At 38.6% G+C, this 24,310-nt stretch overlaps 1 protein-coding gene across 3 annotated transcripts in view; it reads left to right on the forward strand.

Moving 5' to 3' along the window:
* The window catches only part of MORC1 (MORC family CW-type zinc finger 1), a 363,536-nt gene that overhangs the window by 221,732 nt on the left and 117,494 nt on the right, over nucleotides 1-24,310 (forward strand). For all 3 annotated transcript variants that reach the window (XM_082460154.1, XM_082460155.1, XM_082460156.1), the window contains 3 exons: nucleotides 8,987-9,112; nucleotides 21,220-21,299; nucleotides 21,977-22,050. In XM_082460154.1, coding sequence (XP_082316280.1) covers nucleotides 8,987-9,112; nucleotides 21,220-21,299; nucleotides 21,977-22,050 — 280 coding nt within the window. The remainder of the gene's footprint in view (nucleotides 1-8,986; nucleotides 9,113-21,219; nucleotides 21,300-21,976; nucleotides 22,051-24,310) is intronic.

Genomic DNA, 24,310 nt, shown 5'->3' on the forward strand with positions numbered 1-24,310 from the left:
CTCTTCCAGAAAATCACAGAGGAAGGAACACTCTCAAACTCATTCTACGAGGCGACCATCACCCTGATACCAAAAGCAGACAAGGATACTACAAAAAAGAAATGTACAGACCAATATCACTGATGAATATAGATGCAAAAATCTTCAACAAAATACTAGCAAACAGAATCCAACAACGCATTAAAAGGATCATACACCATGATCAAGTGGGATTTATTCCAGAGATGTAAGGATTCTTCAATATATGCAAATCAATCAGTGTGATACACCATATTAACAAATTGAAGAATAAGAACCATAGGATCATCTCAATAGATGCAGAAAAAGCTTTTGTCAAAATTCAACACCCATTTATGATAAAAACTCTCCAGAATGTGGGCACAGAGGGTACCTACCTCAACATAATAAAGGCCATATATGACAAATCCACAGCAAACATCATTCTCAGTGGGGAAAAACGGAAAGCATTTCCTCTAAGATCAGGAACAAGACAAGGATGTCCACTCTCACCACTATTATTCAGCATAGTTTTGGAAGTCCTAGCCATGGCAGTAAGAGAAGAAAAAGAAATAAAAGGAACACAAATTGGAAAAGAAGAAGTAAAACTGTCACTGTTTGCAGATGACATGATACTATACATAGAGAATCCTAAAGATGCCACCAGAAAACTACTAGAGCTAATTAATGAATTTGGTAACGTTGCAGGATACAAAATTAATGCACAGAAATCTCTTGCATTCCTATACACTACTGATTAAAAATCTGAAAGAGAAATTAAGGAAACACTCCCTTTTACCACTGCAACAATAAGAATAAAATATCTCGGAATAAACCTACCCAGGGAGACATAAGACCTGTATGCAGAAAATTATAAGACACTGATGAAAGAAATCAAAGGTGACACAAACAGATGGAGAGATATAACATGTTCTTGGATTGGAAGAGTCAACATTGTGAAAATGACTGTACTACCCGAGGCAATCTACAGATTCAATGCAATCTCTATCAAATTGCCAATGGCATTTTTTATAGAACTAGAACAAATAATCTTAAAATTTGTATGGAGACACAAAAGACCCCGAATAGCCAAAGCAATCTTGAGGGAAAAAAAACGGAGCTGGAGTAATCGGACTCTCTGACTTCAGACTATACTACAAAGCTACAGTAATCAAGACAATATGGTACTGGCACAAAAACAGAAATACAGATCAATGGAACAGGATAGAAAGCCCAGAGATAAACCTACACACCTATGGTCAATTAATATATGACAAAAGGAGTAAGGGTATACAATGGAGAAAAGACAGTCTCTTCAGTAAGTGGGGCCAGGAAAACTGGACAGCTGGATGTTAAAGAATGAATTTAGAACACTCCCTAACACCATGTACAAAAATAAACTCAAAATGGATTAAAGACCTAAATGTAAGACTGGACACTATAAAACTCTTAGAGGGAAACATACGAAGAACACTCTTTGATATAAATCACAGCAAGTTCTTTTTTGACCCACCTCCTAGAGTAATGGAAATAAAAACAAAAATAAACAAATGGGACCTAATGAAACTTCAAAGCTTTTGCACAGCAAAGAAACTATAAACAAGATGAAAAGACAACCCTCAGAATGGGAGAAAATATTTGCAAACGCATCAGTGGACAAAGGATTGATCTCCAAAATATATGAACAGCTCATGCAGCTCAATATTAAAAAAACAAACAACCCAATCCAAAAATGGCTGGAAGACCTAAATAGACATTTCTCCAAAGAAGACATACAGATGGCCAAGAGGCAAATGAAAAGCTGCTCAACATCACTAATTATTAGAGAAATGCAAATCAAAACTACAATGAGGTATCACCTCACACCGGTTAGAATGGCCATCATCAGAAAATCTACAAACAGCAAATGCTGGAGAGGGTGTGGAGAAAAGGGAACCCTCTTGTACGGTTGATGGGAATGTAAATTGATACAGCCACTATGGAGAACAGTATGGAGGTGCCTTAAAAAACTAAAAATAGAATTACCATATGATCCAGCAATACCACTACTGGGCATATACCTAGAGAAAACCATAATTCAAAAAGACACATGCACCCCAGTGTTCATTGCAGCACTATTTACAATAGGCAGGTTATGGAAGCAACCTGAATGCCCATCGACAGACGAATGGATAAAGAAGATGTGGTACATATATACAATGGAATGTTACTCAGCCATAAAAAGGAACGAGATTGGGTCATTTGTAGAGATGTGGATGGACCTAGAGACTGTCATACAGAGTGAAGTAAGTCAGAAAGAAAAACAAATTTCGTATATTAACATATATATGTGGAATCCAGAAAAATGATACTGATGAACTGTTTTGCAAGGCAGAAATAGAGACACAGATGTAGGGAAGAAACCAAGGGGGGAAAGTGGGGGCTGGTTGTGGGATGAATTGGGAGATTGGGATTGACATATATACACTAATGTGTATAAAATAGATAACTAATAAGAACCTGCTGTATAAAAAAATAAAATAAAATTTTTAAAAAAGTACCTTTATTTCCCCTTTCTACCTTAGTACTTGTTTAAATGGATAAAGGAATATTGGTTTAAAAATTGTTTTTCTCAGTACTTATTACTCGTTTGACTTCTTGAATCCATGTTGTTAGTGAGAAGTGTGATGCAGATGTAATTATTAAAATTTTGTAATACTCATTTTTCCTGTGCATAGCTTTTAGGATTTTCTCTTAACCTTTAATAATTCCATAATGTGGGTCTTGTCTTTCTCTAATTCTTCATACTCAGCGGTTGGAGGACTCTTGTAACTTATTCCTTTCATATGGGCTCTGCCTTCAAATAGATCCAGATCCAACCACTTATCATCTCCTCTGCTGCTACGATCCTGGTCATATCTCAAGCCACCCTCATATCTCACCTGGATTATTGCAGAAGTCCTCCCACTGGTCCACTGGTCTTCCTGCTTCCACCCTTGGCCCTGTAAAAACTATTCTACCCTTGCTCCTCTGTAGCAGCCAGAGTAGTCTTTTAAACAGTTTTTGTATAGAATTCTCCAGTGACTTCCCATTTCACCCAGAGAAAAAGTCAATGTCTGTACAGTGTTCTGCAGCATCCTGCATATTAGTCACCTATATTTCTCTGATCTTCTTTCCCCTTTTTCTCATTCCTCTCTAGGCACCCAAGCGTCCTTACTATTCTTCCTTGGATTTCAGCAGGAGACTAGTATGTGTTCTAAGTCTACCAACTTGATTCTAGCTATGTCTTTGATTTTTAAAAAAATAAGCCTTTATATGATGTCATGGTCTGTCAGCAGAGACATTAGGGTTAATTGAATGAACGGGCAGCATTTGCAGTCTAATGCCGTATCATATATTCTTTGTAAAGTCCATACAGAATTAGAAAATATGGGCACCATATCCTTGAATCCTGTTCTGTGGATGGAGTTGAAGGAGCCAGAACCTCAGGCTTACAGGCAGGTAGGGGCTGTGGATGGAGGCTGCCTGAGCCCGTCCGCTAATCCCCACCACTCCGCAGCAGTGCTGTGCGTCCAACCACTCAGCCTTGGAGGCAGGAGGTACATTATACAAAGCGTGGACTTTGTAGCACTTAGAACTGGTCCCAAATTCTGGTTCTTCCACTGAGTAACGGACTATAGATAGATTCATTTTACATTCACTCATTCAGTGGGTATTTATTGAGTGTAAGTATCAGGCCTTGCTTTAGGATCTGTGGATATATCAGGGAAGAAAACAAATATCTCTGCCCCCAGGTGGCTTGAATTCTGTTGAGAGAGCTTTCATTCTAATGGTGAGTTACTTGTAGTCTCTGAGCTTCAGTGTTCTCATCTATAGGATGAGGCGATTGCATCATCTACTTAATACGAATACTGTAGAAATAGAAGAGGCACAGTACTGGGCATGTGGAAGTTCTCCGTGCATTTTAATTCTGTCCATTCTTCTTCTCCCATAGCACTTCTTTCTAGCACTTACTATAATGCTCTGTAAACTAATTCAGTGCCTGGTACATAGCAAGTAACAAATGAATTAAGGTAAACCGAATTGAATGTCAATGTCTAGGTAATTTTCTAAGGATATTGCAAATACTTTCATTGGAAGGTGCTGGCACTTTCCGTAGTGGGTTCTACTGTGCTCCATCCCTGAAGATCATTGGGGACCTTTATTAGGATGAGAGAGGGAGTTTTAGGAAATTTTGTAAAGTGCTTCTGTTACCTGTGAAATCTTTTTTGACTTCCAAACTGTGAAGGCTTGATCACTCCTATAGCATTTTTCCTGATTCCCTTTTGGGGGATCAGGATCATATGACCATTTCACTTGGTCTGTTATATATGCAATTTCCTTGTGCCCATGTTGTTTTCAGTTACTTAATATCTTCTTAACATATTCAACTTTATGAAAAAATGGAAGAAACCATGGACTCTAGTTAAAAAAAAAAGGCATGTCATGGAATTGGCTGTTATCAAAAGGGCCTTTCTTGCCCCTGGAATCCATCATGGCTCAGGATCTCAGGCAACTAGAGGAATCCATCCAAAAAAAGCTCTGAAAGTAATGACATAATACGGAGTAATGGAGTTGAAATTTTGTGCTAAGTAATGTTTTGAAATTAGGTGTCATGTTGCCAGTGTGTTTCTAAACTGACAGTCATTGGGCAGCATTCCATAATGTCTCTAGTTTATGTCTTAACTGAGCTTGCTAGGAACACATCAAAAGTCACAGCTTCAAATTGTTACAATGTAGTGCTTGCCATACCATGGTTATGGCAGAAGCACTTTCATTACTTTGCGTAGCTTATAACTTTTCTTTTAAATTGCCTCTTTGAGTTGACATTTCTCTTAGGTATAATCTACCCTGAGATTAAATTTGGTTAGCCCCTTTATAGTTCAGAACTTAAACTAGTTAAAAATCTTTATGCACTTCTTTATATTCAAGATAATATAGGCCTTGTTAATTTCAACTTCAAGAACTCTTCAGAGATTTTATAGGGACTTTAGCAATAAATTTAGAAAATTATAAACCAGTTTTGGTTATAGTATACAGTATTTTCATGAAGAGAAATATGGCACTTCAGAGATACTCCAAAAGGGATCTAATTTAGTCTGGTGCCCAGATTTTAGAGTTGTTTTCTCAACTATGGAAGGTAGCTCAGTGGTTGAACTGGATGGGAGTCTTGTCTGTGTACCCAGTGTAGATAAATGTGGAGGGTGTCCTAGGTCCAAACACCTTCAAGAGATTGTTCCGCTCCCTTCTTTCAGGAAAAGTGCTTTACATACTACCGTGTCCAGTAGGTCCACCAGGCAATGGTTCTTAAAACTGGTAGAGTTAAAGAAACACCTGGATAGTTTTAAAAAAATTCACATTCTCAGACTCCAGCCACAGAGAATCTGACTCGGTAGATAAAGGAGATTTGACCTTGGTCATGAGACCCCTCTCTCTGGACCCTCTCCTACCCTTAACATAGTTTGGTGGTCCCAACACACCAATCCACCCATGATATGCCCCATATGGAGCAACACTTCCAGCAGCAGGAGGACAGGGTGGATAGGCTGGGAGAGGAAAGAGGCCACACAGAGGCCACAGCCACAGCTGGAGGCTAAATTTGAGACTTTTTGAGAATACCCATTGCTGAGCAGGGGACAAACACATAGATTACCCCAGCTCCTCCTATCATATTCCACAGACTATAAAGCCAGCTTCTGCCTGAAAATTTTCCCTTCTCAAGTCTGTCACGTGACAGTGTTTGTGTGTGTGTGTGTGTGTGTGTGTGTGTGTGTGTGTGTGTGTTAGGGAGTTTGCTCTCTCTCTTCCTTTCTCCGTTTATTGTAGCCAGTTAAATAGAAAGTAAGAGAGAAAGATTATACAGACAAAGAGAGAGAGATATGGATACTTCTGGAAAACTTTAGGTTGGAAAAGACATTTAGGAGGAAAAAAGAGACGAACACCTCTTGGAAAAGATGTATGAAGCAGTTCCTGCATGATGGAGAGTAACACTATATTTTTTCTTAGATCTTCTGAAGATACCATGATGACGGGGTACATTTGTATCTCAGTTTCCCCAGTGGGTGGCTTTATTTGTAAACACTGGTAACATCCTCACTGAAGATGATCAGTCATTAAAAAGTCTTATATAGGGAACCCTCTGTTGTTCATTCTAAATTAAGCCAAGGAAGTCCTGAATAATTATCATTTATTCAACAAATGTTTATTGATGAGGATGCTAGCCTCATGGAGGGTACAGCCTGATGGAGATACAAGTAAGTAAACAGTCAACGACACCACAAAGTGGCAAGTACTGTGGAGGGGGCCACAGAAGAAGGAGGGGAGCACCAGAGGAGAGTGATTCACCCAATCTTGGGGAGTGAGGGAAGGCTTTGAGAGGAAGTGCGATCTGAAGCGTGAAGAGGAGCTAACTGAAAATGGCCACAGAATTGAATGTGCCAAGGCTTGGGGGTAAGAAAGCATGACCCCATATCTGGAGAACTGAAGTGGTCCTAAATGGCTAGACTGAACCTGGCAGGAGACGAGGCTGGAGAATTAAGTGGGGTCCAGATCATGAAGGACCTTACGTATCATATAAAGACGTTTGAAAGTGACATTGGGTAGCCTGTTTCATATACAGATGTCATATTTAGCCTTCTTTGTCTTTCTATCACTGACATGATAATAGCATAAGAAGTATTGCTGTTCTCTTTGTCACAAGTAAATGGGAACTTTCAAAAGTAGGTGTGTGTGTAGAAAAGGGTTAATGCTAGAAGTCTTGCTTGCAAGATTGGCCCTTGGCTGGCTTCTGGGAACTTGGCTGGTAAACAGTTCCCCTCACTGATATAAAACTTTCTGTAACAGGTGAGCGTGGCTCACTGTGCAAATAACATGATATACGCTGAAAATCTACTTTTCTTCTGGGACTCTGGAATTTTTATACATGCTAGGCAGAGGGTGTTTATATGACCAGCCCCAGTAAAAAAACAAAAACAAAAACAGAAGCAAAGAACAAACAACGATGAAAAAGCCTTGAGGGCCCAGAGTCTCTAATGGGCTTCCTGAGGCAGAAGCATCACACACACGTTGCTACATTTTCATAGCTGGGGAAAGAGTATTCTCTGTGTGACCCTTCATGAGAGGGGGAGAACATAAGAAAGCCACACGAGGATTCCTCCAGACACCACCTATCTTTTCCTTAGGAGCCATTGTATATCCTTACTACATCACCATGATAAAGCTTAGCCATGAATACAATTACATGCTACGTCCCATGAGACCTTCTAGCGCATCTTTCTCACATAGGGGAGGTCTTGAGGATCCCCAGCACACATGCGATGAATATTTACCTATAAATATTAATTGAATGAGTAAAGAAGTAACCTATTAAGAGGTAGACGTATTAGTGTCCTTATTTTATATTTGTATAATTTTTTTTTTAACCAAAACTTGTCTAACCCAGTTGGATCTCTCACCAAATTTCTCAAATTCTCAAACTTGTCTCTGAATTACTTTCGACTTTTACCTTCAAATGACAAAGAAGTGTTAGCTTTGAGGAGAGTGAAAAGAAGGAGCTTCTAGCTGTAAGGGCAATTTCAAATCAGGAGATCCAGAAAGGGTTTGAATAATGGCAGAAGTCCTCAGAATTTTTATAGTGTCCCAAGGTGACTTTTGTTTTTTCTCTTAACAGGGGAGGACTTACTTGATTGTGCAGCTTCTGGTATACTAATAATTGACTACATTACTGTAGTCATGCAGATAGCCTTTCGTGTCACATTAAAGCTGCACTTGTATTTATGGAATAATAGCCATGGACTAGATACTTTTATATAATTTATATTGGGAAATTCTACTGAAGGCTTTCTTTTTAAACAACTAATAGAAATTCCTGACTTCATAATGAGCTTCAGATCCTGCCTCGAGGAACTTATAACCAACCAGGAAATCCTTGGACTGCCTATGGATTTCGTCTTCATTTTTGTAAATTCCTTGGAGCTCGGTTCTTTCTTACTGAGTAACTGCCAGTAATGTGACCCCACTGAGCAGCCACTCCCCAACAGGCTTTATATTTCCTTTCCACCAACTTGTCTCCCTCTGGACTGAGGTAGGATTGTAAAAATGATAGGTTTACTGCTCCCTGCTTTCTATCTGTGCCTTGTAGCCCTTCCCTTGTAGACTTTTCTAGGACCCAGTAGATGAAGAGCACTGCTTCTTAAGCATGGCTGGGCCTGTTTTTCATCTTTATTTCTTGTCTAATTGGAGAGGATTTACAGTTCACAAGTAGACTTTAATATAGAAGGTCCCTGGAGTTGTTGGTATACAGCAACACAGCGACTTCTCAACAATGTGCAGTTTTACAAGGGTAGTTTTCTTCATAGGCTATTGATGTTGTTTCTGTTCCCATTTTATTGCCTTTCCACCCTTTATTTTTCTCTTTTCTTTTTCACTTATCATGTTATCAGACTCCTCCCCTCAGCTGGCCATTAATACTTATTTTAACACTTAATTGCGCTTACAGAATGAAGTTTTATGCTTCTTGTTCATAATTTTCAAAGCAAATGAAACATTTTATTGTATTTCTCTGTTTGCAATAACTTCATGGAAATGTATTTCATTCATGTGGGCCTAGATTCATTTTGTTATGTTTGAGCAGGGGGATTGTTTTGTTTATTTGAGGCGGTTTTGTCCTTCTGGGCTGATAGCCTAAATGAAAAGTATCTTTTCTATTGCTGATGTAAGTCTACTTTGAATCAGCTAGTTGCCAACCAGAGTTCAGTTCTAATCAATGTGTAGGTTATTCACGGAAGCCCTTGTATTTAGGGGTGTGTGAGTGTTGCAGGATTTGCTGGTATTTGTTGTGTCATTAGGTTTAGAAAAAAGTTCCTGAAGCTGCTAGTAGTAACCATTATGACTTGGTAGTCTTATTTTTTCTTCTCAAATAATGTCATTATTACATTGTCTACAGTATGGCGTTTGATATTTTCTTTTCTAGTTTTCCAGAGAGATGGTCATTCAGAGCCTATACATCTGTTCTGTATTTTGACCCTTGGATGAGAATATTCATTCAGGCCAAAAGAGTTAAAACAAAATACCTATGTTATTGCCTCTACAGACCCAGGTAACTCACTTTTGTTCAGTTATCTTCATAGAGTTTTCATTTGTAAAATACCTCCCACCCCAATTGTTAAAGTGATTTGGTAGTAAGATTTTTACAATTTGATAGTAAGATTTTTACAATTGCAAATAAAATTCAAACTGCATTCTGGAAGGTTTGCTGAAGAGTAATCATATGAAACAAATATTTGGCCATGATAGTAACATACTGCAGTGAACACTCTAAGTTAGATGGTTCCCCCAAGTAGGAATATGTTATTTACGTCAGTGACTCCTAGGTGCTTTGATTGTAATGGGTTCTATTAAAAAAATCTGTTCACTTATATTTTCTTTTTACTCAAATATATTTGAACTATTAAGTCATATACATATATGTGTATGTATATTTTATATATAGAATGCACATATGTATAGATATACATCTGGTTCACTTATATTTTAATTACCATTTATATTTTAGCATAAGCTTTTTTTAAGCTTACATTTGTATATTATATAACTTATCTTGCACAACTATGCATGCTATGAGAACAGGTTTTTTTTGGTGTGTGCTGTGTGGGTGGTCATTCATTCGTTTTCTAAACATTTATCAAAACCTTCTGTTAGTCTGAGATTGTGCTAGAAAGATAAGATTAGTTCTAGTTTTCAGGAGTTTACTATCTACTGGGAGGAACATTTAATGCTTTTACATTGTCTATATGTATGCCTTTTGATATACATTATGTTATTTAATTTTTGCAGTGACCCTGTGGGTTATGTTTTATCATCATTTAGAAATAAATAAATGTCAGAACTAGATAGGAACTCAAATTTTCTGCCTCCGAATTCTTTACCAATTCAAATTCCATGCTCCTTTCCCTATACCACACTAATTCTTTATAACAGACCCACATTTGTTATGTTGTCTTATTTCCATGAATAAGTAGTTGCTGTTCTGGGGCGTTGCAATCACTCATATTGATATTAATATTAAAAATTGTGGATCTCTGAAATGAATGCCCTGACCACACACGAATGGATTCCTCAAAAGCTTTACTTTTGATTTCTGATTCTACTGCAGGTCATATTTTGAAAAATGAAGTATACCAAGCCTGAGACTTACTCTATAAATCTGTTCCCTAATTCATATCAAAGTGATACTTCCTTTTCATCAGTCTCATTCTTCTGGGAAGCACCAAGGGTCTCCTGGATCAATCAATATAGCTGATCTTTGCAAATTAAATTATTCCTCTTAGTGAATTTGGGTAAAAAATGGTTTAAGCCAATGGAAAATGTGGATTTATCTCTATATTCTGAGGGAATTTTATTAAATTGAATTTCGTCTACCTAAACTACTTATATCAAGTGATGGCTGTTTCCCACCCTAGTATATTTTTTAATGCACCTTTCAGTGTAATATTCTTAGATATATCTTACCAGGAAGTAGATATAATATAAATATTGATTTTATTCCTTAAAAGATACTTAAGGAGGCTCTGATACTTTCATGGGGCGCTGATAAACTGTTAAGTCTGATATGTTTTGGGATCTACAGTATAGACAGGTTTAATTTTTCATGGCTTTATCCCTTAGGCTTAACTTTCTCTCCATTTGACTTATTTACTTGCATATTGTTTTCCTCACAGCTTCTCTGGTGGCAAAAGTTTTGTGTAAGAAGTATGTGGCGTTCTCTCCATGTTATCTCACCCCTAGTGGGGTGACCCTTACTTTATTTCTTCCCTAAAAGGCACTCTAGCTCCAATGGCTGTATGGAAACAAATTAAAAGCTGGGAATGACCCTATAGGACCAGAGTAGAAGCATGTAAAATGTATTAAAAATGATTAAATACTCTGTCCACTTGACCACCCAGGCTCCAATAAACTTCTAGACATGAACCCTGAAGTATTATTTATAAGAATACATACCTATACTTTATGGTCAGTCGTTTCTCTGTATTTTCGTAGCAAACAGAAAAAAGAAGATTGGATTTTAATTGTGTGGATGGACTTACAGTTGCTGTAGTTCCTTTACCCCAATGTCTCTAACAAGTTCAGAAGGGGACTAGGGGGGAATTTTTGGTGTCATGTCATTGGTTTCCTCCCTTAATCATATTCTGTTCAGTGTTTTTATCAATAGCTTGGGTGAAAACCAGGCATGTTGGAATTCATAATTGACCCTGAACTAGAAGGAGTATCTTATATCAGGCATAATGCGAACAAGATGTGAGAGAGTTGAAATACGAAAGATAAATATAGTATAAATAACCTACAGTCCTGAATTTAGATTTTAAAAATCTATCGTGTTAATATACTAGACTTGGACAGTGATTTACATGAAAAAAATAGATGTTTTCATTGACCACAAGCTTAATCTAAGCTGATAGTGTGACAGGGTTGCTGAAAATATTTATGGAGCTTAGCGAGCAGCACAAGGCGGTAGCCCTCCGTTCTCCCCCCGCCCCGCCGCGGGTCCCAGCAGCTCGGGCGGCGGGAGGAGCGGCAGCGGCCAGGCAGCCCAGCTTCGCGGAGGCGCTGCGCCCGCAGGCACCCGGCCCGCGCCCGCCCCGCCGCGGGTCCCAGCAGCTCGGGCGGCGGGAGGAGCGGCAGCGGCCAGGCAGCCCAGCTTCGCGGAGGCGCTGCGCCCGCAGGCACCCGGCCCGCGCCCGCCCCGCCGCGGGTCCCAGCAGCTCGGGCGGCGGGAGGAGCGGCAGCGGCCAGGCAGCCCAGCTTCGCGGAGGCGCTGCGCCCGCAGGCACCCGGCCCGCGCCCGCCCCGCCGCAACGATGCCCAAAAGGAAGAAACCGGCTCCTGCAAAAGTAGAAACGAAGCCAAAAAAGGCGGCAGGAAGGGATAAATCTTCAGACAGAAAAGTGCAAACAGAAGGGAAAAGGGGAGCAAAGGGAAAACAGGCTGAAGTGGCTAACCAAGACACTAAAGAAGTCTCCCCTGCAGAAAATGGAGAAGCTAAAAACGAGGAGAGCCCAGCTTCTGATGAAGCAGGAGGGAAAGAAGCCAAGTCTGATTAATATCACACACCTGGTCCTATCAGTGGTCCCTGTCTCCCTCCTTGTACAATCCAGAGGAATATTTTTATCAACTATTTTGTAAATGCAAGTTTTTTAGTAGCTCTAGAAACATTTTTAAAAGGGAGGGAATCCCACCTCATCCCATTTTTTAAGTGTAAATGCTTTTTTTTAAGAGGTGAAATCATTTGCTGGTTGTTTATTTTTTGGTACAACCAGAAAATAGTGGGATATTGAATATGGGAGGCTTTGATTGTCTTGGGTGTCAGCTTAACATTCCACAGATGGGGGGTAGCTTTTATATCCTATAATACAAAGCATACTAAATGGCAATTTGGAGACAGTTGTGCATTTAATGTCTTAAAGGCTTTAAATTACTTCTCTTCCCATGTTGTTTTTGGTAGAATTGTTTCCTAAAGGAAACCACTCACCCCTTGATCTTGGCTCTCCTGGGCAGAATTTTGTGCACTTTGTAACATCTTTGGTCGTGGTAGTCCAGTTCTTCTAGTAATGGTTAATGTGCTGTGAACGATTGACAATTTGAGTAGGTAGTGTATATGATATTAAATTGTGAATTAGTGGGACTTACGATGTAATAGCATATTAATATTTGAAGATATTGGTACTTGATATCCTGTGAAGGAAAATTTACCTCCAAATTTTAAGCTGGAAAGTCACTGGAATAACTGTTCAGAAAAGAATCACAACTACATGATTTTTTAAAATTTTGGTACGTATATTGAGAATTGTTTACAAATTGAAATGTCTGTGTACTGATCCTTAAAACAACCAATAAAATCTCAATTATGAAAGAAAAATAAAGAAAAGAATAAGATGGTAATACTGCCAATAAACCATGTCCTGCTTATACCATGTCTGGAGGGTGATCAGATGAGGATGCTTTAGGAGGGAAGGGGACTTCCTAGCTCACAGTATAAATTAACTATCTGGTTATCTGGTAGAGGGTCGTTGGTGGAATTGAGCATCATGCCGTGGATGAGAGAAGACACAGAGCCTGAGTGAAAACGTGAAAAGCTGCCGTATGATGGTTGGAATCCTAGAGGGCAGAACTTGGATGGCTGGATAGAAGTGGAAGACAGAGCTAGCTCAGCATGAGAGCGTTAGGCTGTTTTTGCAAGGCAGAGACACACAGATTACCTTTTTCTATCGGTGTTTGTTTATTTATTTATTTATATAAATTTATTTGTTTATTTATTTATTGGCCGAGTTGGGTCTTCGTTGCTGCGCGAGGGCTTTCGCTAGTTGTGGCGAGTGGGGGCTACTCTTTGTTGCGGAGCATGGGCTCTAGGCGTGCGAGCTTCAGTAGTTGTGGCATGTGGACTTCAGTAGCTGTGGCACGTGGGCTTCGGTAGTTGTGGCTCGTGGGCTCTAGAGCACAGGCTCAGTAGTTGTGGCCCACGGGCCTAGTTGCTACGTGGCATGTGGGATCTTCCCCGACCAGGGCTTGAACCCGTGTCCCCAGCATTGGCAGGCGGATTCTTAACCACTGTGCCACCAGGGAAGTCCCTCCATTGGTGTTTAATATAAGGATATTCAGAGTTCAAGGAGCTGGGCAACATACAGCACCCTTGCTGTCACCTTTGTCTCAGTGTTTCCATGACTGGGATGTTCTAGAGAACTGAAGCAACAGCCCAGTGTTGCTCAGGTTATACCTGGGCTCTGCTGAGCTGGCTTTGCTGTGTGTACTTAGTACTTGCTTCTCTAAGGATGGGTTTTCCACCAACAAGTTCAAAGCTTTCTTATTGGACAGAGTTTGGGGATAAAACACACCAGAAGGGTTTGATCACTTACACAGCTTCTTTTGGTTGAACACCAGTCCCTGGTCCAGTTAGCAGGTTTGACGTTCAGAATACTAAATTCAATATGTCTAGGACGGCAAATTTAGTTTCTCCAGACACACATGACACGAGGTATAGCAACTCAGAATCGTGAGTGTGGCACGAGATTAATGAAGCAATGGAAAGCACTCCCATCTAAGACGAGGACACATTTGTCCCTGAAAGAGCCTAGATTGTAGAAAGAAATATTATTGGGGAAAGTATTTCAGCTAGGTGATTTCTAAGGTCTTTTTCAACTTAAAGATTTTAGAAGTCTTGGGGTCTTGTTTATCTATATAATAAGACAGGCTAATATATGGCTATATTACTAGATCTTTGGCAACACACGTTACTGATTTTCTTTGGCTTTGAATTCTTTAGGTTTAGTAGAGAAATAACTCTCAGATTTATGTAGGCATTAAATCTCTGCACATTAGGACTAAGGAAGGACATGGAGTGGTCACCTTTGAAAGCTCTTTAAGGGTGATGGAGCCAAAGTATCTGTTTGAAGATCTCCATTCCTCATCAACACTGCTTTGCTGTGGACTCGTAATGCAGGAAGGAGCCCAAGTGGTATGGAATTGGAGTCCCCCTGCTTTCATAGGAGCGGCATGATCCTTATAAAGTTATTCAGGGACACTAGGTTTATGGTCTGCTGTTGAATACTCTGCAGCACTATGCTTCTGGGACAGTCTTCATTTTGGGGGGATTTCCCCAGCTTCTCACATCCCGCCCACCTATGTAGACTAATAATGTTTTAGAAGTGTCTCTTTTGTAAACTGTACATCTTATGTATTCCTTCATGAGTTTGTATTATCTTAAATCATTTAATCTTTCAATATAGTAAAGTAGTTGAAAGCAATAGTTGGATCAGCCATGCTTGGATCTGAGTTTTGATTTTGTCATTTACTAGTTGTGGACAAGTAGGGCAAGAAACAGGGGTATTGGATGACTATTTAATTTATTTATTTATTTTTAAAGGACCATTTGCCTTTTAATTATTTATTTATTAACACCTTTATTGGAGTATAATTGCTTTACAATGGTGTGTCCGTTTCTGCTTTATAACAAAGTGAATCAGTTATACATATACATATATCCCCATATCTCTTCCCTCTTGCGTCTCCCTCCCTCCCACCCTCCCTATCCCACCCCTCTAGGTGGTCACAAAGCACCGAGCTGATCTCCCTGTGCTATGCGGCTGCTTCCCACTTGCTATCTATTTTACATTTGGTGTGTATATATGTCCATGCCACTCTCTCACTTCGTAGATGACTATTTTAGATAGGAAATCAAAGAAGTTACTTTTAAATAAATAACTTCTGAGCAGAAAGCTGAATAAACTGAGAAAGTGAATGTATTATCTATCTCTGCATAACAAATCACCCCCAGATGACTTAATAATAAAGTCGCCATGTGTTATGTCTCAGTGTCTGTGGCTCAGTAATTTGAGAGTGTCTTTGTAGGGTGGGTTTATTTGGGGATGTCCCATAAAGTTGGTGAGAGATTTTGGCTGGGCTTGCTGTGGCTTGATGGGAGGTGGAGGACAGACTTCCAGGGTGGCTGACTCACATGGCTGGCCAAGGGTTCCTCTCTACAAGGCCACTACACAGGGCCACCTGAGTATTTGTTGTGGTATAGGGACTGGCTTCCACCAGAATGTGCAGTTCAAGAGAACAAAGTAGAAACAGCGTTCTTTTAGAACCTAGACTCAAGAGTCATCTACCATCACTTCCTCTGTATTATTTTGGTCACACAGTCTAGATTCAATGTGGGAGGGGACTACACAAAGGCATGAACACCAGGAGGTAAGAACCGTTAAAGGACATCTTGGAGGGTGGATACCATAGTCAATCATATAAGAATTTTATGGGAAGATGTTTCTGGGAAGAGAAGACCAGGTAAAGGCGGGGGCCGGGGGGGGGGGGTGCAGGCGGAAGGCTAGTATAGCTACAGCACAGTGATTGGGAAGAGGCCAGGTAGCTGGCGGCAAGTCCCATAAGGCCTTGAGCAACATAGCAAGAAGAGGTGGTTGTATTGAGAATGTAAAGACTTTGAGAGGAATGATGTTACTTAATTTTTTTATTTTAGAAGATTACTGTGGCTGCTCAGTAGAGAATTGATTTTATGGGGCAAGAAGGGAGGAAGGGAAATTAAGTAGGATACCGTTAGTATATTCTAGGTGAGAAATTATAGTGGCCTGAGCTGGGGTGGTAGTGGTGGAAGTAATGAGACCTGTTCAGATTACAGATATATTGTAAAGATAGAGCCAACAAGACCTGCTGATGGATTGGGTGTGAGGTGAAGAGAAAATGAGGAGTCATGAAAGCCTTCTAAGTTTTTTCCCTGAGTGAAAACTTGGGAATGATAGGGGAGGTGTAGGTGTGGGGATTAGGAGGAACGGTGATGGGATTCTTTCTACCCGTTCTGGACATACTAAGTTTGAGAGGTCTATCTGACACCCAGGTCTGGCTGTCAACATTATACTAGCCAGAAAATTCTTGATCATTCCTCATTACGTGTTTTGATGAATAATTTAAGGACTATAACAATCTTATAGTATGACTAATCAGGCAGACTCATAATTTAAAAAAGAAAATAATTATGATTGTGAATACTATAATATAGTTGTGATTCATAACTGGGCTAATTTTTTCTGCATAACTAAAAGTTTAGAACTTTAGTTTTCTTTATTTGTAGTCTGTTTTTTCAACTTAAAATTTAAAAAAATATTTTATTTTATATTAGCCAACATGTTTTGGACAAATTTTATAAGTGTGAGTATTAAATACCCATGAAAGTTTAAATTTCTGTAGGTGATTCTGATTAAAATAGTTACTCAAAATGCTGTATTATGCTATACTCTATACTTCTGCCACATAAAATCTTAAAAATTACTCAATATTTTTTATATTTTTATTGCTCTTTAAGGGTTTATTTCTCTTTAGGGGATATAGATCTGTTTTGTTCCTAAGATAGTAAAATTAATAAAAATTCAAACAATACAGACTTAGAGGCTGGAGAAGATCAAATAACTAAAAGTCCCCTTTATCACTTGTCGTTCATTCTGTGCTCTAGCAATCCATAATCATCCCAAAGGAGAACCTCTGCCTGGTGTTTAATAAATACCCTTCTAGATCGTCTTCTACACATTTACACACACACAAACCACACACACACACAGAGTTTTTTTTTAATATAAAATTATATGCAACTTGTTTTTTTCACTTACAAATGATCTCTTGGAGATCTTTTACTGTCATTGTTAAATATATTGTACTCTACGGTTTATTTAACTATTTATTGATGTATATTTAGGATTTTAGAGTTTTCATTGTTACAGTACTAAGCTGTTCATGCTAGGGCATCATTGGACGTATGTATATTTATGCTCATATGCGATTATTTCTATACAACAGATTACAGAAGTAAATTCTGTGTCAGGAGATAGGTACACCATTAATTTTGATGGGTACTGTTAACTTACCCTCCAAGAAGTAGAGACCAGTTTATTTTTATACCAACAGTTGTGTAAGAGTGTACTTTTGTGTGGTTCCAAATCCATACTTGCTATTAACGGCATTTTCTAATTTTATTTTTGCCATTCTAAGAAGCAAAACTTTTATATTGTTTTAATTTTTATTTCCCTCAATACTTTTCTTTGACCTTATGTTTTTAAGCTCTTTTAGAAAGAAAATATTAAATAAAATTTTCAATAAATTGGTAGAGAGCAGACATAAGCAAAATATTTGAATACAGTTTCACTGATGGAAGAGAGTAGGGAGGTAGAAGGTAAAATGTGTGAGGAAAAGTGGAGACCTAAAATGGGGCAGAAAGAGGCAGAAACAAGACGGAGACAGAGACCGCAGCCTCTGGTGGTGGGCACAGTTCAAGTAAACACAAAGTTTGGGAGATGGGTTTGAAGAGTTCTAACCACTGAGAAACTGGAAGCCTGGTTCCAGAGGGGACACCGTTCCCTTGCAAGGGATGTTGCGGGGACTGAGGAACAGACAGAGCTGTATGGATTCTCTTCCTGGTCCTCCAGAGCAGGTATTACTCTGGCTCTGAGGCATTTGTACCTTCCAGAGTCCACTAGTAGGAAAAAATAGTTGTGAGGCTGATGGGGGCTTCTGACTGTAGATGGAGATTTCATCAGAGATTCTTTCTTTTATGAGAATGGGGAGATTTATGACGCTGGATTTACAAAGTTACATATATTTCTTAGCTTTCTTTAATTATTGTGAGCAGTTGTAAAATTTTAAATGTCATCTGAGACGTACAGATCACCTGGGACCAGGTTTTCTCGATGATGCAAACCACCGAGAGAGCATTTTTTGGTCTTTGTTGTTTCAAATTAAGCACTAATGCATAGTTGGCAGCTTTTATGCCACCTATACTTTCTATGGCTGTAAACACGTAGTCTATAAAAATGCTTGAGTAGTTTAATGCATATCATCTTTGCAGGATTACCTCATTGTTCAGTTTCTCCTTGATTTCACTTTGATTTTTTAAAAAAAATTTTATTTAAATGATTCAAACGAGATTAATTATGTGATTTTAAAAAACAAATGATAATTCCAGTACATAGGGACCAATGATTTCCTACTTTAAAACTTAAGTTTTGCTGTTCTCTAAGGGTGTTAGAGACTGATTTGAAATACACCTAGGTTATGACTTAAATGAATGTTTACTGTAAAAGAAAATCAAGGGAACAAACTGAGAATTGCCTTACCTTAGTTTTTTTATTTTTTAAAACATCTTTATTGGAGTATAATTGTTTTACAATGGTATGTTAGTTTCTGCTTTATAACAAAGTGAATCAGCTATATGTATACATATATCCCCATATCCCCTCCCTCTTGTGTCTCCCTCCCACCCTCCCTATCCTACCCCTCTAGGTGGTCACAAAACACCGAGCTGATCTCCCTGTGCTATGCAGGAGCTTCCCACTAGCTATATGTTTTATATTTGGTAGTGTATATATTAGTCCATGCCACTCTCTCACTTCATCCCAGCTTACCCTTCCCCCTCCCTGTGTCCTCAAGTCCGTTCTCTACATCTGCGTCTTTATTCCTGTCCTGCCCCTAGGTTCTTCATATATACAATGGAATATTACTCAGCCATAAAAAGAAACAAAATTGAGTTATTTGTAGTGAGGTGGATGGACCTAGGGTCTGTCATACAAAGTGAAGTAAGTCAGAAAGAGAGAAACAAATACCGTATGCTAACACATATATATGGAATCTAAAAAAAAATGGTTTACTTTAGCTTTTTATGGCTGTTCCTTTCCTGTGCTAACTCTATAAATTTTCTCTGAAAGTGAACATTGAAGTCAGAGGTAAAGACACACAGTTAGTTATTATAACTTGAATTGTGCATTAAACCATTGAAGTAGATGAATGCAGGATGCCATTTAGTAAAGTTTTTTGTTTTCTTTTGTTTTTTGTTTTTGATTTTTAGCATTAAGCCTTTTTAATGTGGGTAATTGGGCAAACTTCTGCAGATTTTTCAGATTTTTGAAAGAAAAAGAAGTCATTCAGCTACTCATTTTATTTCCTCATTCCCAATGTATTTTCCCTCTAAAATACATATTTCCTCTAAATTACACATTTAATAAACACACCTTATAAGGTGTTTATTAGATAAAACACGTATTAAGTACTATGAACTAGCATTGTTCTAAGTTCCTTAGCTGTATCAACACCTTTAATTCTCATAACAACCCTGTGAGATAGATGCCATTGTTTTTAATCTCCATTTACAGATAAGGAAATGGAATCACAGAAAATGAAGTAATTTGCCTAGTTTTTTGTAATTTGCAGTACTAGTAAGGGGCACACCAAGACATTTAACCCAGATAGAAGGGCTCCAGGTAGTCCAACTTTTTAAAAATGAATTTATTTATTTATTTATTATTTATTTTTGGCTGCACTGGGTCTTCGTTGCTGTGTGCTGGCTTTCTCTAGTTGCGGCGAGTGGGGACTACTCTTTGTTGCAGTGTGCAGGCTTCTCATTGTGGTGGCTTCTCTTGCTGCGGAGCACGGGCTCTAGGCGCGCTGGCTTCAGTAGTTGTGGCTCGTGGGCTCTAGAGCGCAGGCTCAGTAGTTGTGGTGCACGGGCTTAGCTGCTCCGCGGCATGTGGGATCTTCCCGGACCAGGGCTTGAACCCGTGTCCCCTCCACTGGCAGGCGGATTCTTAACCACTGTGCCACCAGGGAAGCCCAGGTAGTGCAACTCTTAATGATTAATCATGATGATGTTCTGTCTTGAGTATATCTGTTCAGCTTCTGTTGAGATAATGGAAGAGTTTTAAGCAATCAGACTCCAGCTAACAACCATTGTAAATTATGTGTGACCTGTTTGTGTTGTGAAGAATTTGTATTACTGCTTACATTGTTTAAAAGTCAGAGCATGGAAAAGCAATGCTAGATCAAACCATTATTCAAAAGCCATTGCTATTAGCCTAGATTCCAGGGATTGGCCAACCTTTTCTGAAAAAGCCTGAGAGTAAATATCTGGACACATTCTATCTCTTTTGCATATTTTAATTTTTCTTTTTTAAAAAAATCCTTTAAAATGGAAAAACCATTCTTAGGTCTTAGACTGTAACAGAAACAAGCTGCTGGCCTAATTAGGCCCACGAGCAGTATTTTGCCTATGCCTGGCGTAGGCCCATTGGGCATATAGATGTAGACTCTCTCCTCTGCCTGCACAGATGCCTCTTTTTGTATGTCTTTAAATGTTTTGGCTTCAAGAGGTGTTCTAGAATTCTCCATCTACCTCTCACTGCCTTTCTAAACATTGCCTTTCTAAACATTGAAGTTATCAGAGAATGTTAAGCTCCTGAGTCTACATGGGTATCAGACAAAATTAGGGACTGGGAGAAGCAGTTTATCCAGTGTCAGTGATGATCTGGGTAAGAGGGCTAGGTATATTAACCAGAAACTTTGATAATGGAGCAGTTACATAGAAAATTTTCTTTTTAAGAAAATTGTCCTATTTTACATGTATAAGTGAAGATTTGTGTGGGCAGAGATTTTCTTGTATCTCTCCTGAAGTTCCCTTACTAAAGCAAAATTGCCAAGTATTAAAAGGCAAGAAATTTTTCTTAGGTCTAAACTTTGCTGACTTACCAGCTGAATGCAACTTACTTGATGACTTTTTCTTAATAATAACATATCTCTGGAGTATACAGTCTTTCTAAAGAACATTTTTGTATTATGAACTTTAAAATGATAATCTGACTTACGTTCTTTCTTGTTTCATTTCAGAAAGTATCTGTACGTCGCATCTTCTTTTAAAGGGACATTTAAAAATGAAGTTAAAAAGGCAGAAGAAGCAGTAAAGATAGGTATGTAATTACCTATGGCCTACATCATTATTGTTAATTTATTCAGCAGACGTTAATTGAGCAGTTATTCTGAGACATACCCTGCTTTGGGCATTATAGGAATAAACAAGTAATCAAATGTAATTCCTACCTCTAAGGAACTTCATAACACGTTTTCCATCTTTGGTTTTGTCTAAATATGATGTTATTATTATAAAAGTAATTCAAGTTCTGAGTACACACTTGGAACTAGATTGATGTATATTAGGGTTGTCCTGATGCAGAGTTAGATCATTTTAGAGACTGGTGTTGCATCCACTTTAAGAAGCCATGCTCTACACATTCACTCCTCCCACAACAGGACAAAGCCATCCTTCCGCAATGATCCAGGAGTGAGGAATAGCTCTATATCCATATTTCATGGATTTTAGAGAGTTTTCAGTCAGCCGAACATGCAGTCATGACTTTTCAATTTGTATGTATATATATATGCCCTATAAGTTGTCATGCCTTAGAGGACCCTGTATGGCTACCTAGTCTTGGAATGTGTGAAAGGTGTAGAAGTAATACAGGATTTTCTGAGATTATTATCTGTAAGCCATTCTTACTGGTCATGGATATATTATATGTATGTAATATTCATTTAAAGATGCTTGAAAGGGTTTCATTTTATTGAATTATCTTGCTTCTGTTTCTAGCTGAACGCATATTGAAAGAAGCACAAATCAAAGGAAACCACTCTGACAGAACTTCTTTGTCTTCTCCTGCCAAGGTATGACATATAGTCTTCTTAAATGGTGAACAGGGTCATTTGCTTTTTCCTGTACACAGTTGACTCTTATCACTTACTTCTTAAACCTTTAAACAAGCTCAGAAGATTGTTAATTTTAACACAGGTAAACAGAATAGATGAGTGCAGAGAAAGGGGAGGAAACTCAGCAAGTGGGGGGAAGGCTGAGATTGAGAGCAAAGATGAACAAAATGTGGGGTGAATTGAGAGGTAGGGAAGATCATCACAACTAATTTCGTTAAAAGGAAGGGAAAAGTAATAGAGAAAAGGAGAAAATAATGAAAAGCTAGCAGAAAAAACTAGCCTATCAAGTCTCCCTGAAAATATCTCTTCCAATTATAGCTCCCTATGGACCTAAATAAATAGGGAGAGCAAGGAGAAGACTAATAAGCAATCCTTCTTTCTAGTGCTAAGAATTATGTACTATAATTATGAATATTAATAACAATGCTTCCAGCTTACAAAGCTCTTTTCTTATGAGTTGCTCCACACAGTTCATAAACATTCTCTGTAATCCTTGCAGTATGCCCATGAGTAAGATAGGTTATAAAGAACTATTATTATTAATTATAATGCATAGCAACTAAGAGAAAAAGAATATTGCAGCAGGACATGTATTGTAAGTTTGCTAACTTTTACCAAAAATACGGTACCAAGCTTTCTACCACAGTAAGTCATTGCACGACATACTTACGTGCTTGCATGGGGTAAGGAGGTATAGGGAGAAAAAAATGCTTCACTTCACCCTTCCTTCATCCTCTTCTGTGCACTCAGTATATGAATTCTTTCTGTAATTTGCCCTTAAACTTTCAAGAGCTGTGTCTGATAAAGAGCTCTCATATCTAACGGTCATGAATATGGGATGAAATCAAAGAGTAGCACATGTTAATTCCCCAAATCTATCCATGACTTTCCCCAAATTCTTTTACCTTTTTCTTTTCACTTATTTTTTTAAGGTAAGCGTAGAGCTATCTTATTGTTGTTGACTTTTAAGGAAGAGTTTAAGCTTTCTTTATTTTGTCTCTAAAGAAATCAGTTTCCTTGGCTGTATGTATTTGGAAGACAAGAGAAACAGACTCTTTCTAACGGGTCAGACCTTGCTTTCTTCTTGCCTTAGCCAGTTACCTCTCGCTGCCTCTTTGCTCTGTGCTCTAAGTTCATTGACAGGAAGGGGAGGGATGTCTTTGAGCAGCTTGCTTTGTTGCTCTGATGCACACTGGTTTCTTTAACTCAGAGAAGAGAGCTAAGCAGAATGACCTCGGCTTTTGACCTCTTAAATTCCTCTAGGCGGTTGGGTGGTTGAATTTGAAGTGAAATACTTACCAAGCATTTACCATTTTCTTTTACTTTAAAGACCATGAAAATAAGGTTCAGTCAGTGGTATATCCATCAAATGAGATGCCCATCTTTCACATCAAGAGGATGGAGCACATTAAAAGTCTCTTCTTCAGTGGAGGATTACTGGACTGAATGTCAATATTATGACATAGTATGAGTGTGTTTTGTGTTTGGCAGTTGCAATCATTGTTGCTTTTGTTGTGGTCATCCATTTACAATGCTTGGTGTCAGTCTATTTATCTCTTGTAAAAATAAAATACAGTGTGTGTGTGTGAAAAAAAAAAGTCTCTTCTTATTTGTGAAATAATAATAATGCATTGTTTTTTTTCTGCCTGGTTAGAGAGAGCATACCAGAGATAGGGTAGTGAATGAGCCAGTATAGCAAATTAAAAGAGAAGAAAAGAAAGACAGGTGGGTACCGGTATTGAGGCACTCTGAAAGGGAGAAAGCCCGGGATGGGATATCCTATAAAGGGAAAGTTTGGGGAGGATTAGTTAGGGGTATATGGAACTTGATATAGAGGAGACATTTTCTTTTGGCCTCTGATAAAATTTTTTAATTACAATTTTTTTTTTTTTTTCTGAAGGAAGCCTTAGTGATGGATCACATGATTCAGCATTTTCTGTTCTCACAGACAAAAGCCAGAGTCTAGGTACATTGAATGACATTCCCAAGCTTTCACATAGTTTGTGTGAAAGCCACTGTGACATTACAGGGAGCAGTGACGCTTTCTCTAAAAGACAGAGAGGACACTGGGATATGTGCAAAGAGAGAACTGTGGGCTTGGATTTGGTTTGTCTTCTTAGCTATTGGAACTTAATCATTTATCAAGTATTTATTGAGTATCTGCTATTGTAGAATTGCATTAGGCAATGTGACCTATCACTATTACCCTTGTGAAACC

The sequence above is a fragment of the Balaenoptera physalus genome (genome assembly GCF_965194825.1).
Source record: "Balaenoptera physalus genome assembly, chromosome: 4".
Taxonomy (NCBI): Eukaryota; Metazoa; Chordata; class Mammalia; order Artiodactyla; family Balaenopteridae; genus Balaenoptera; species Balaenoptera physalus.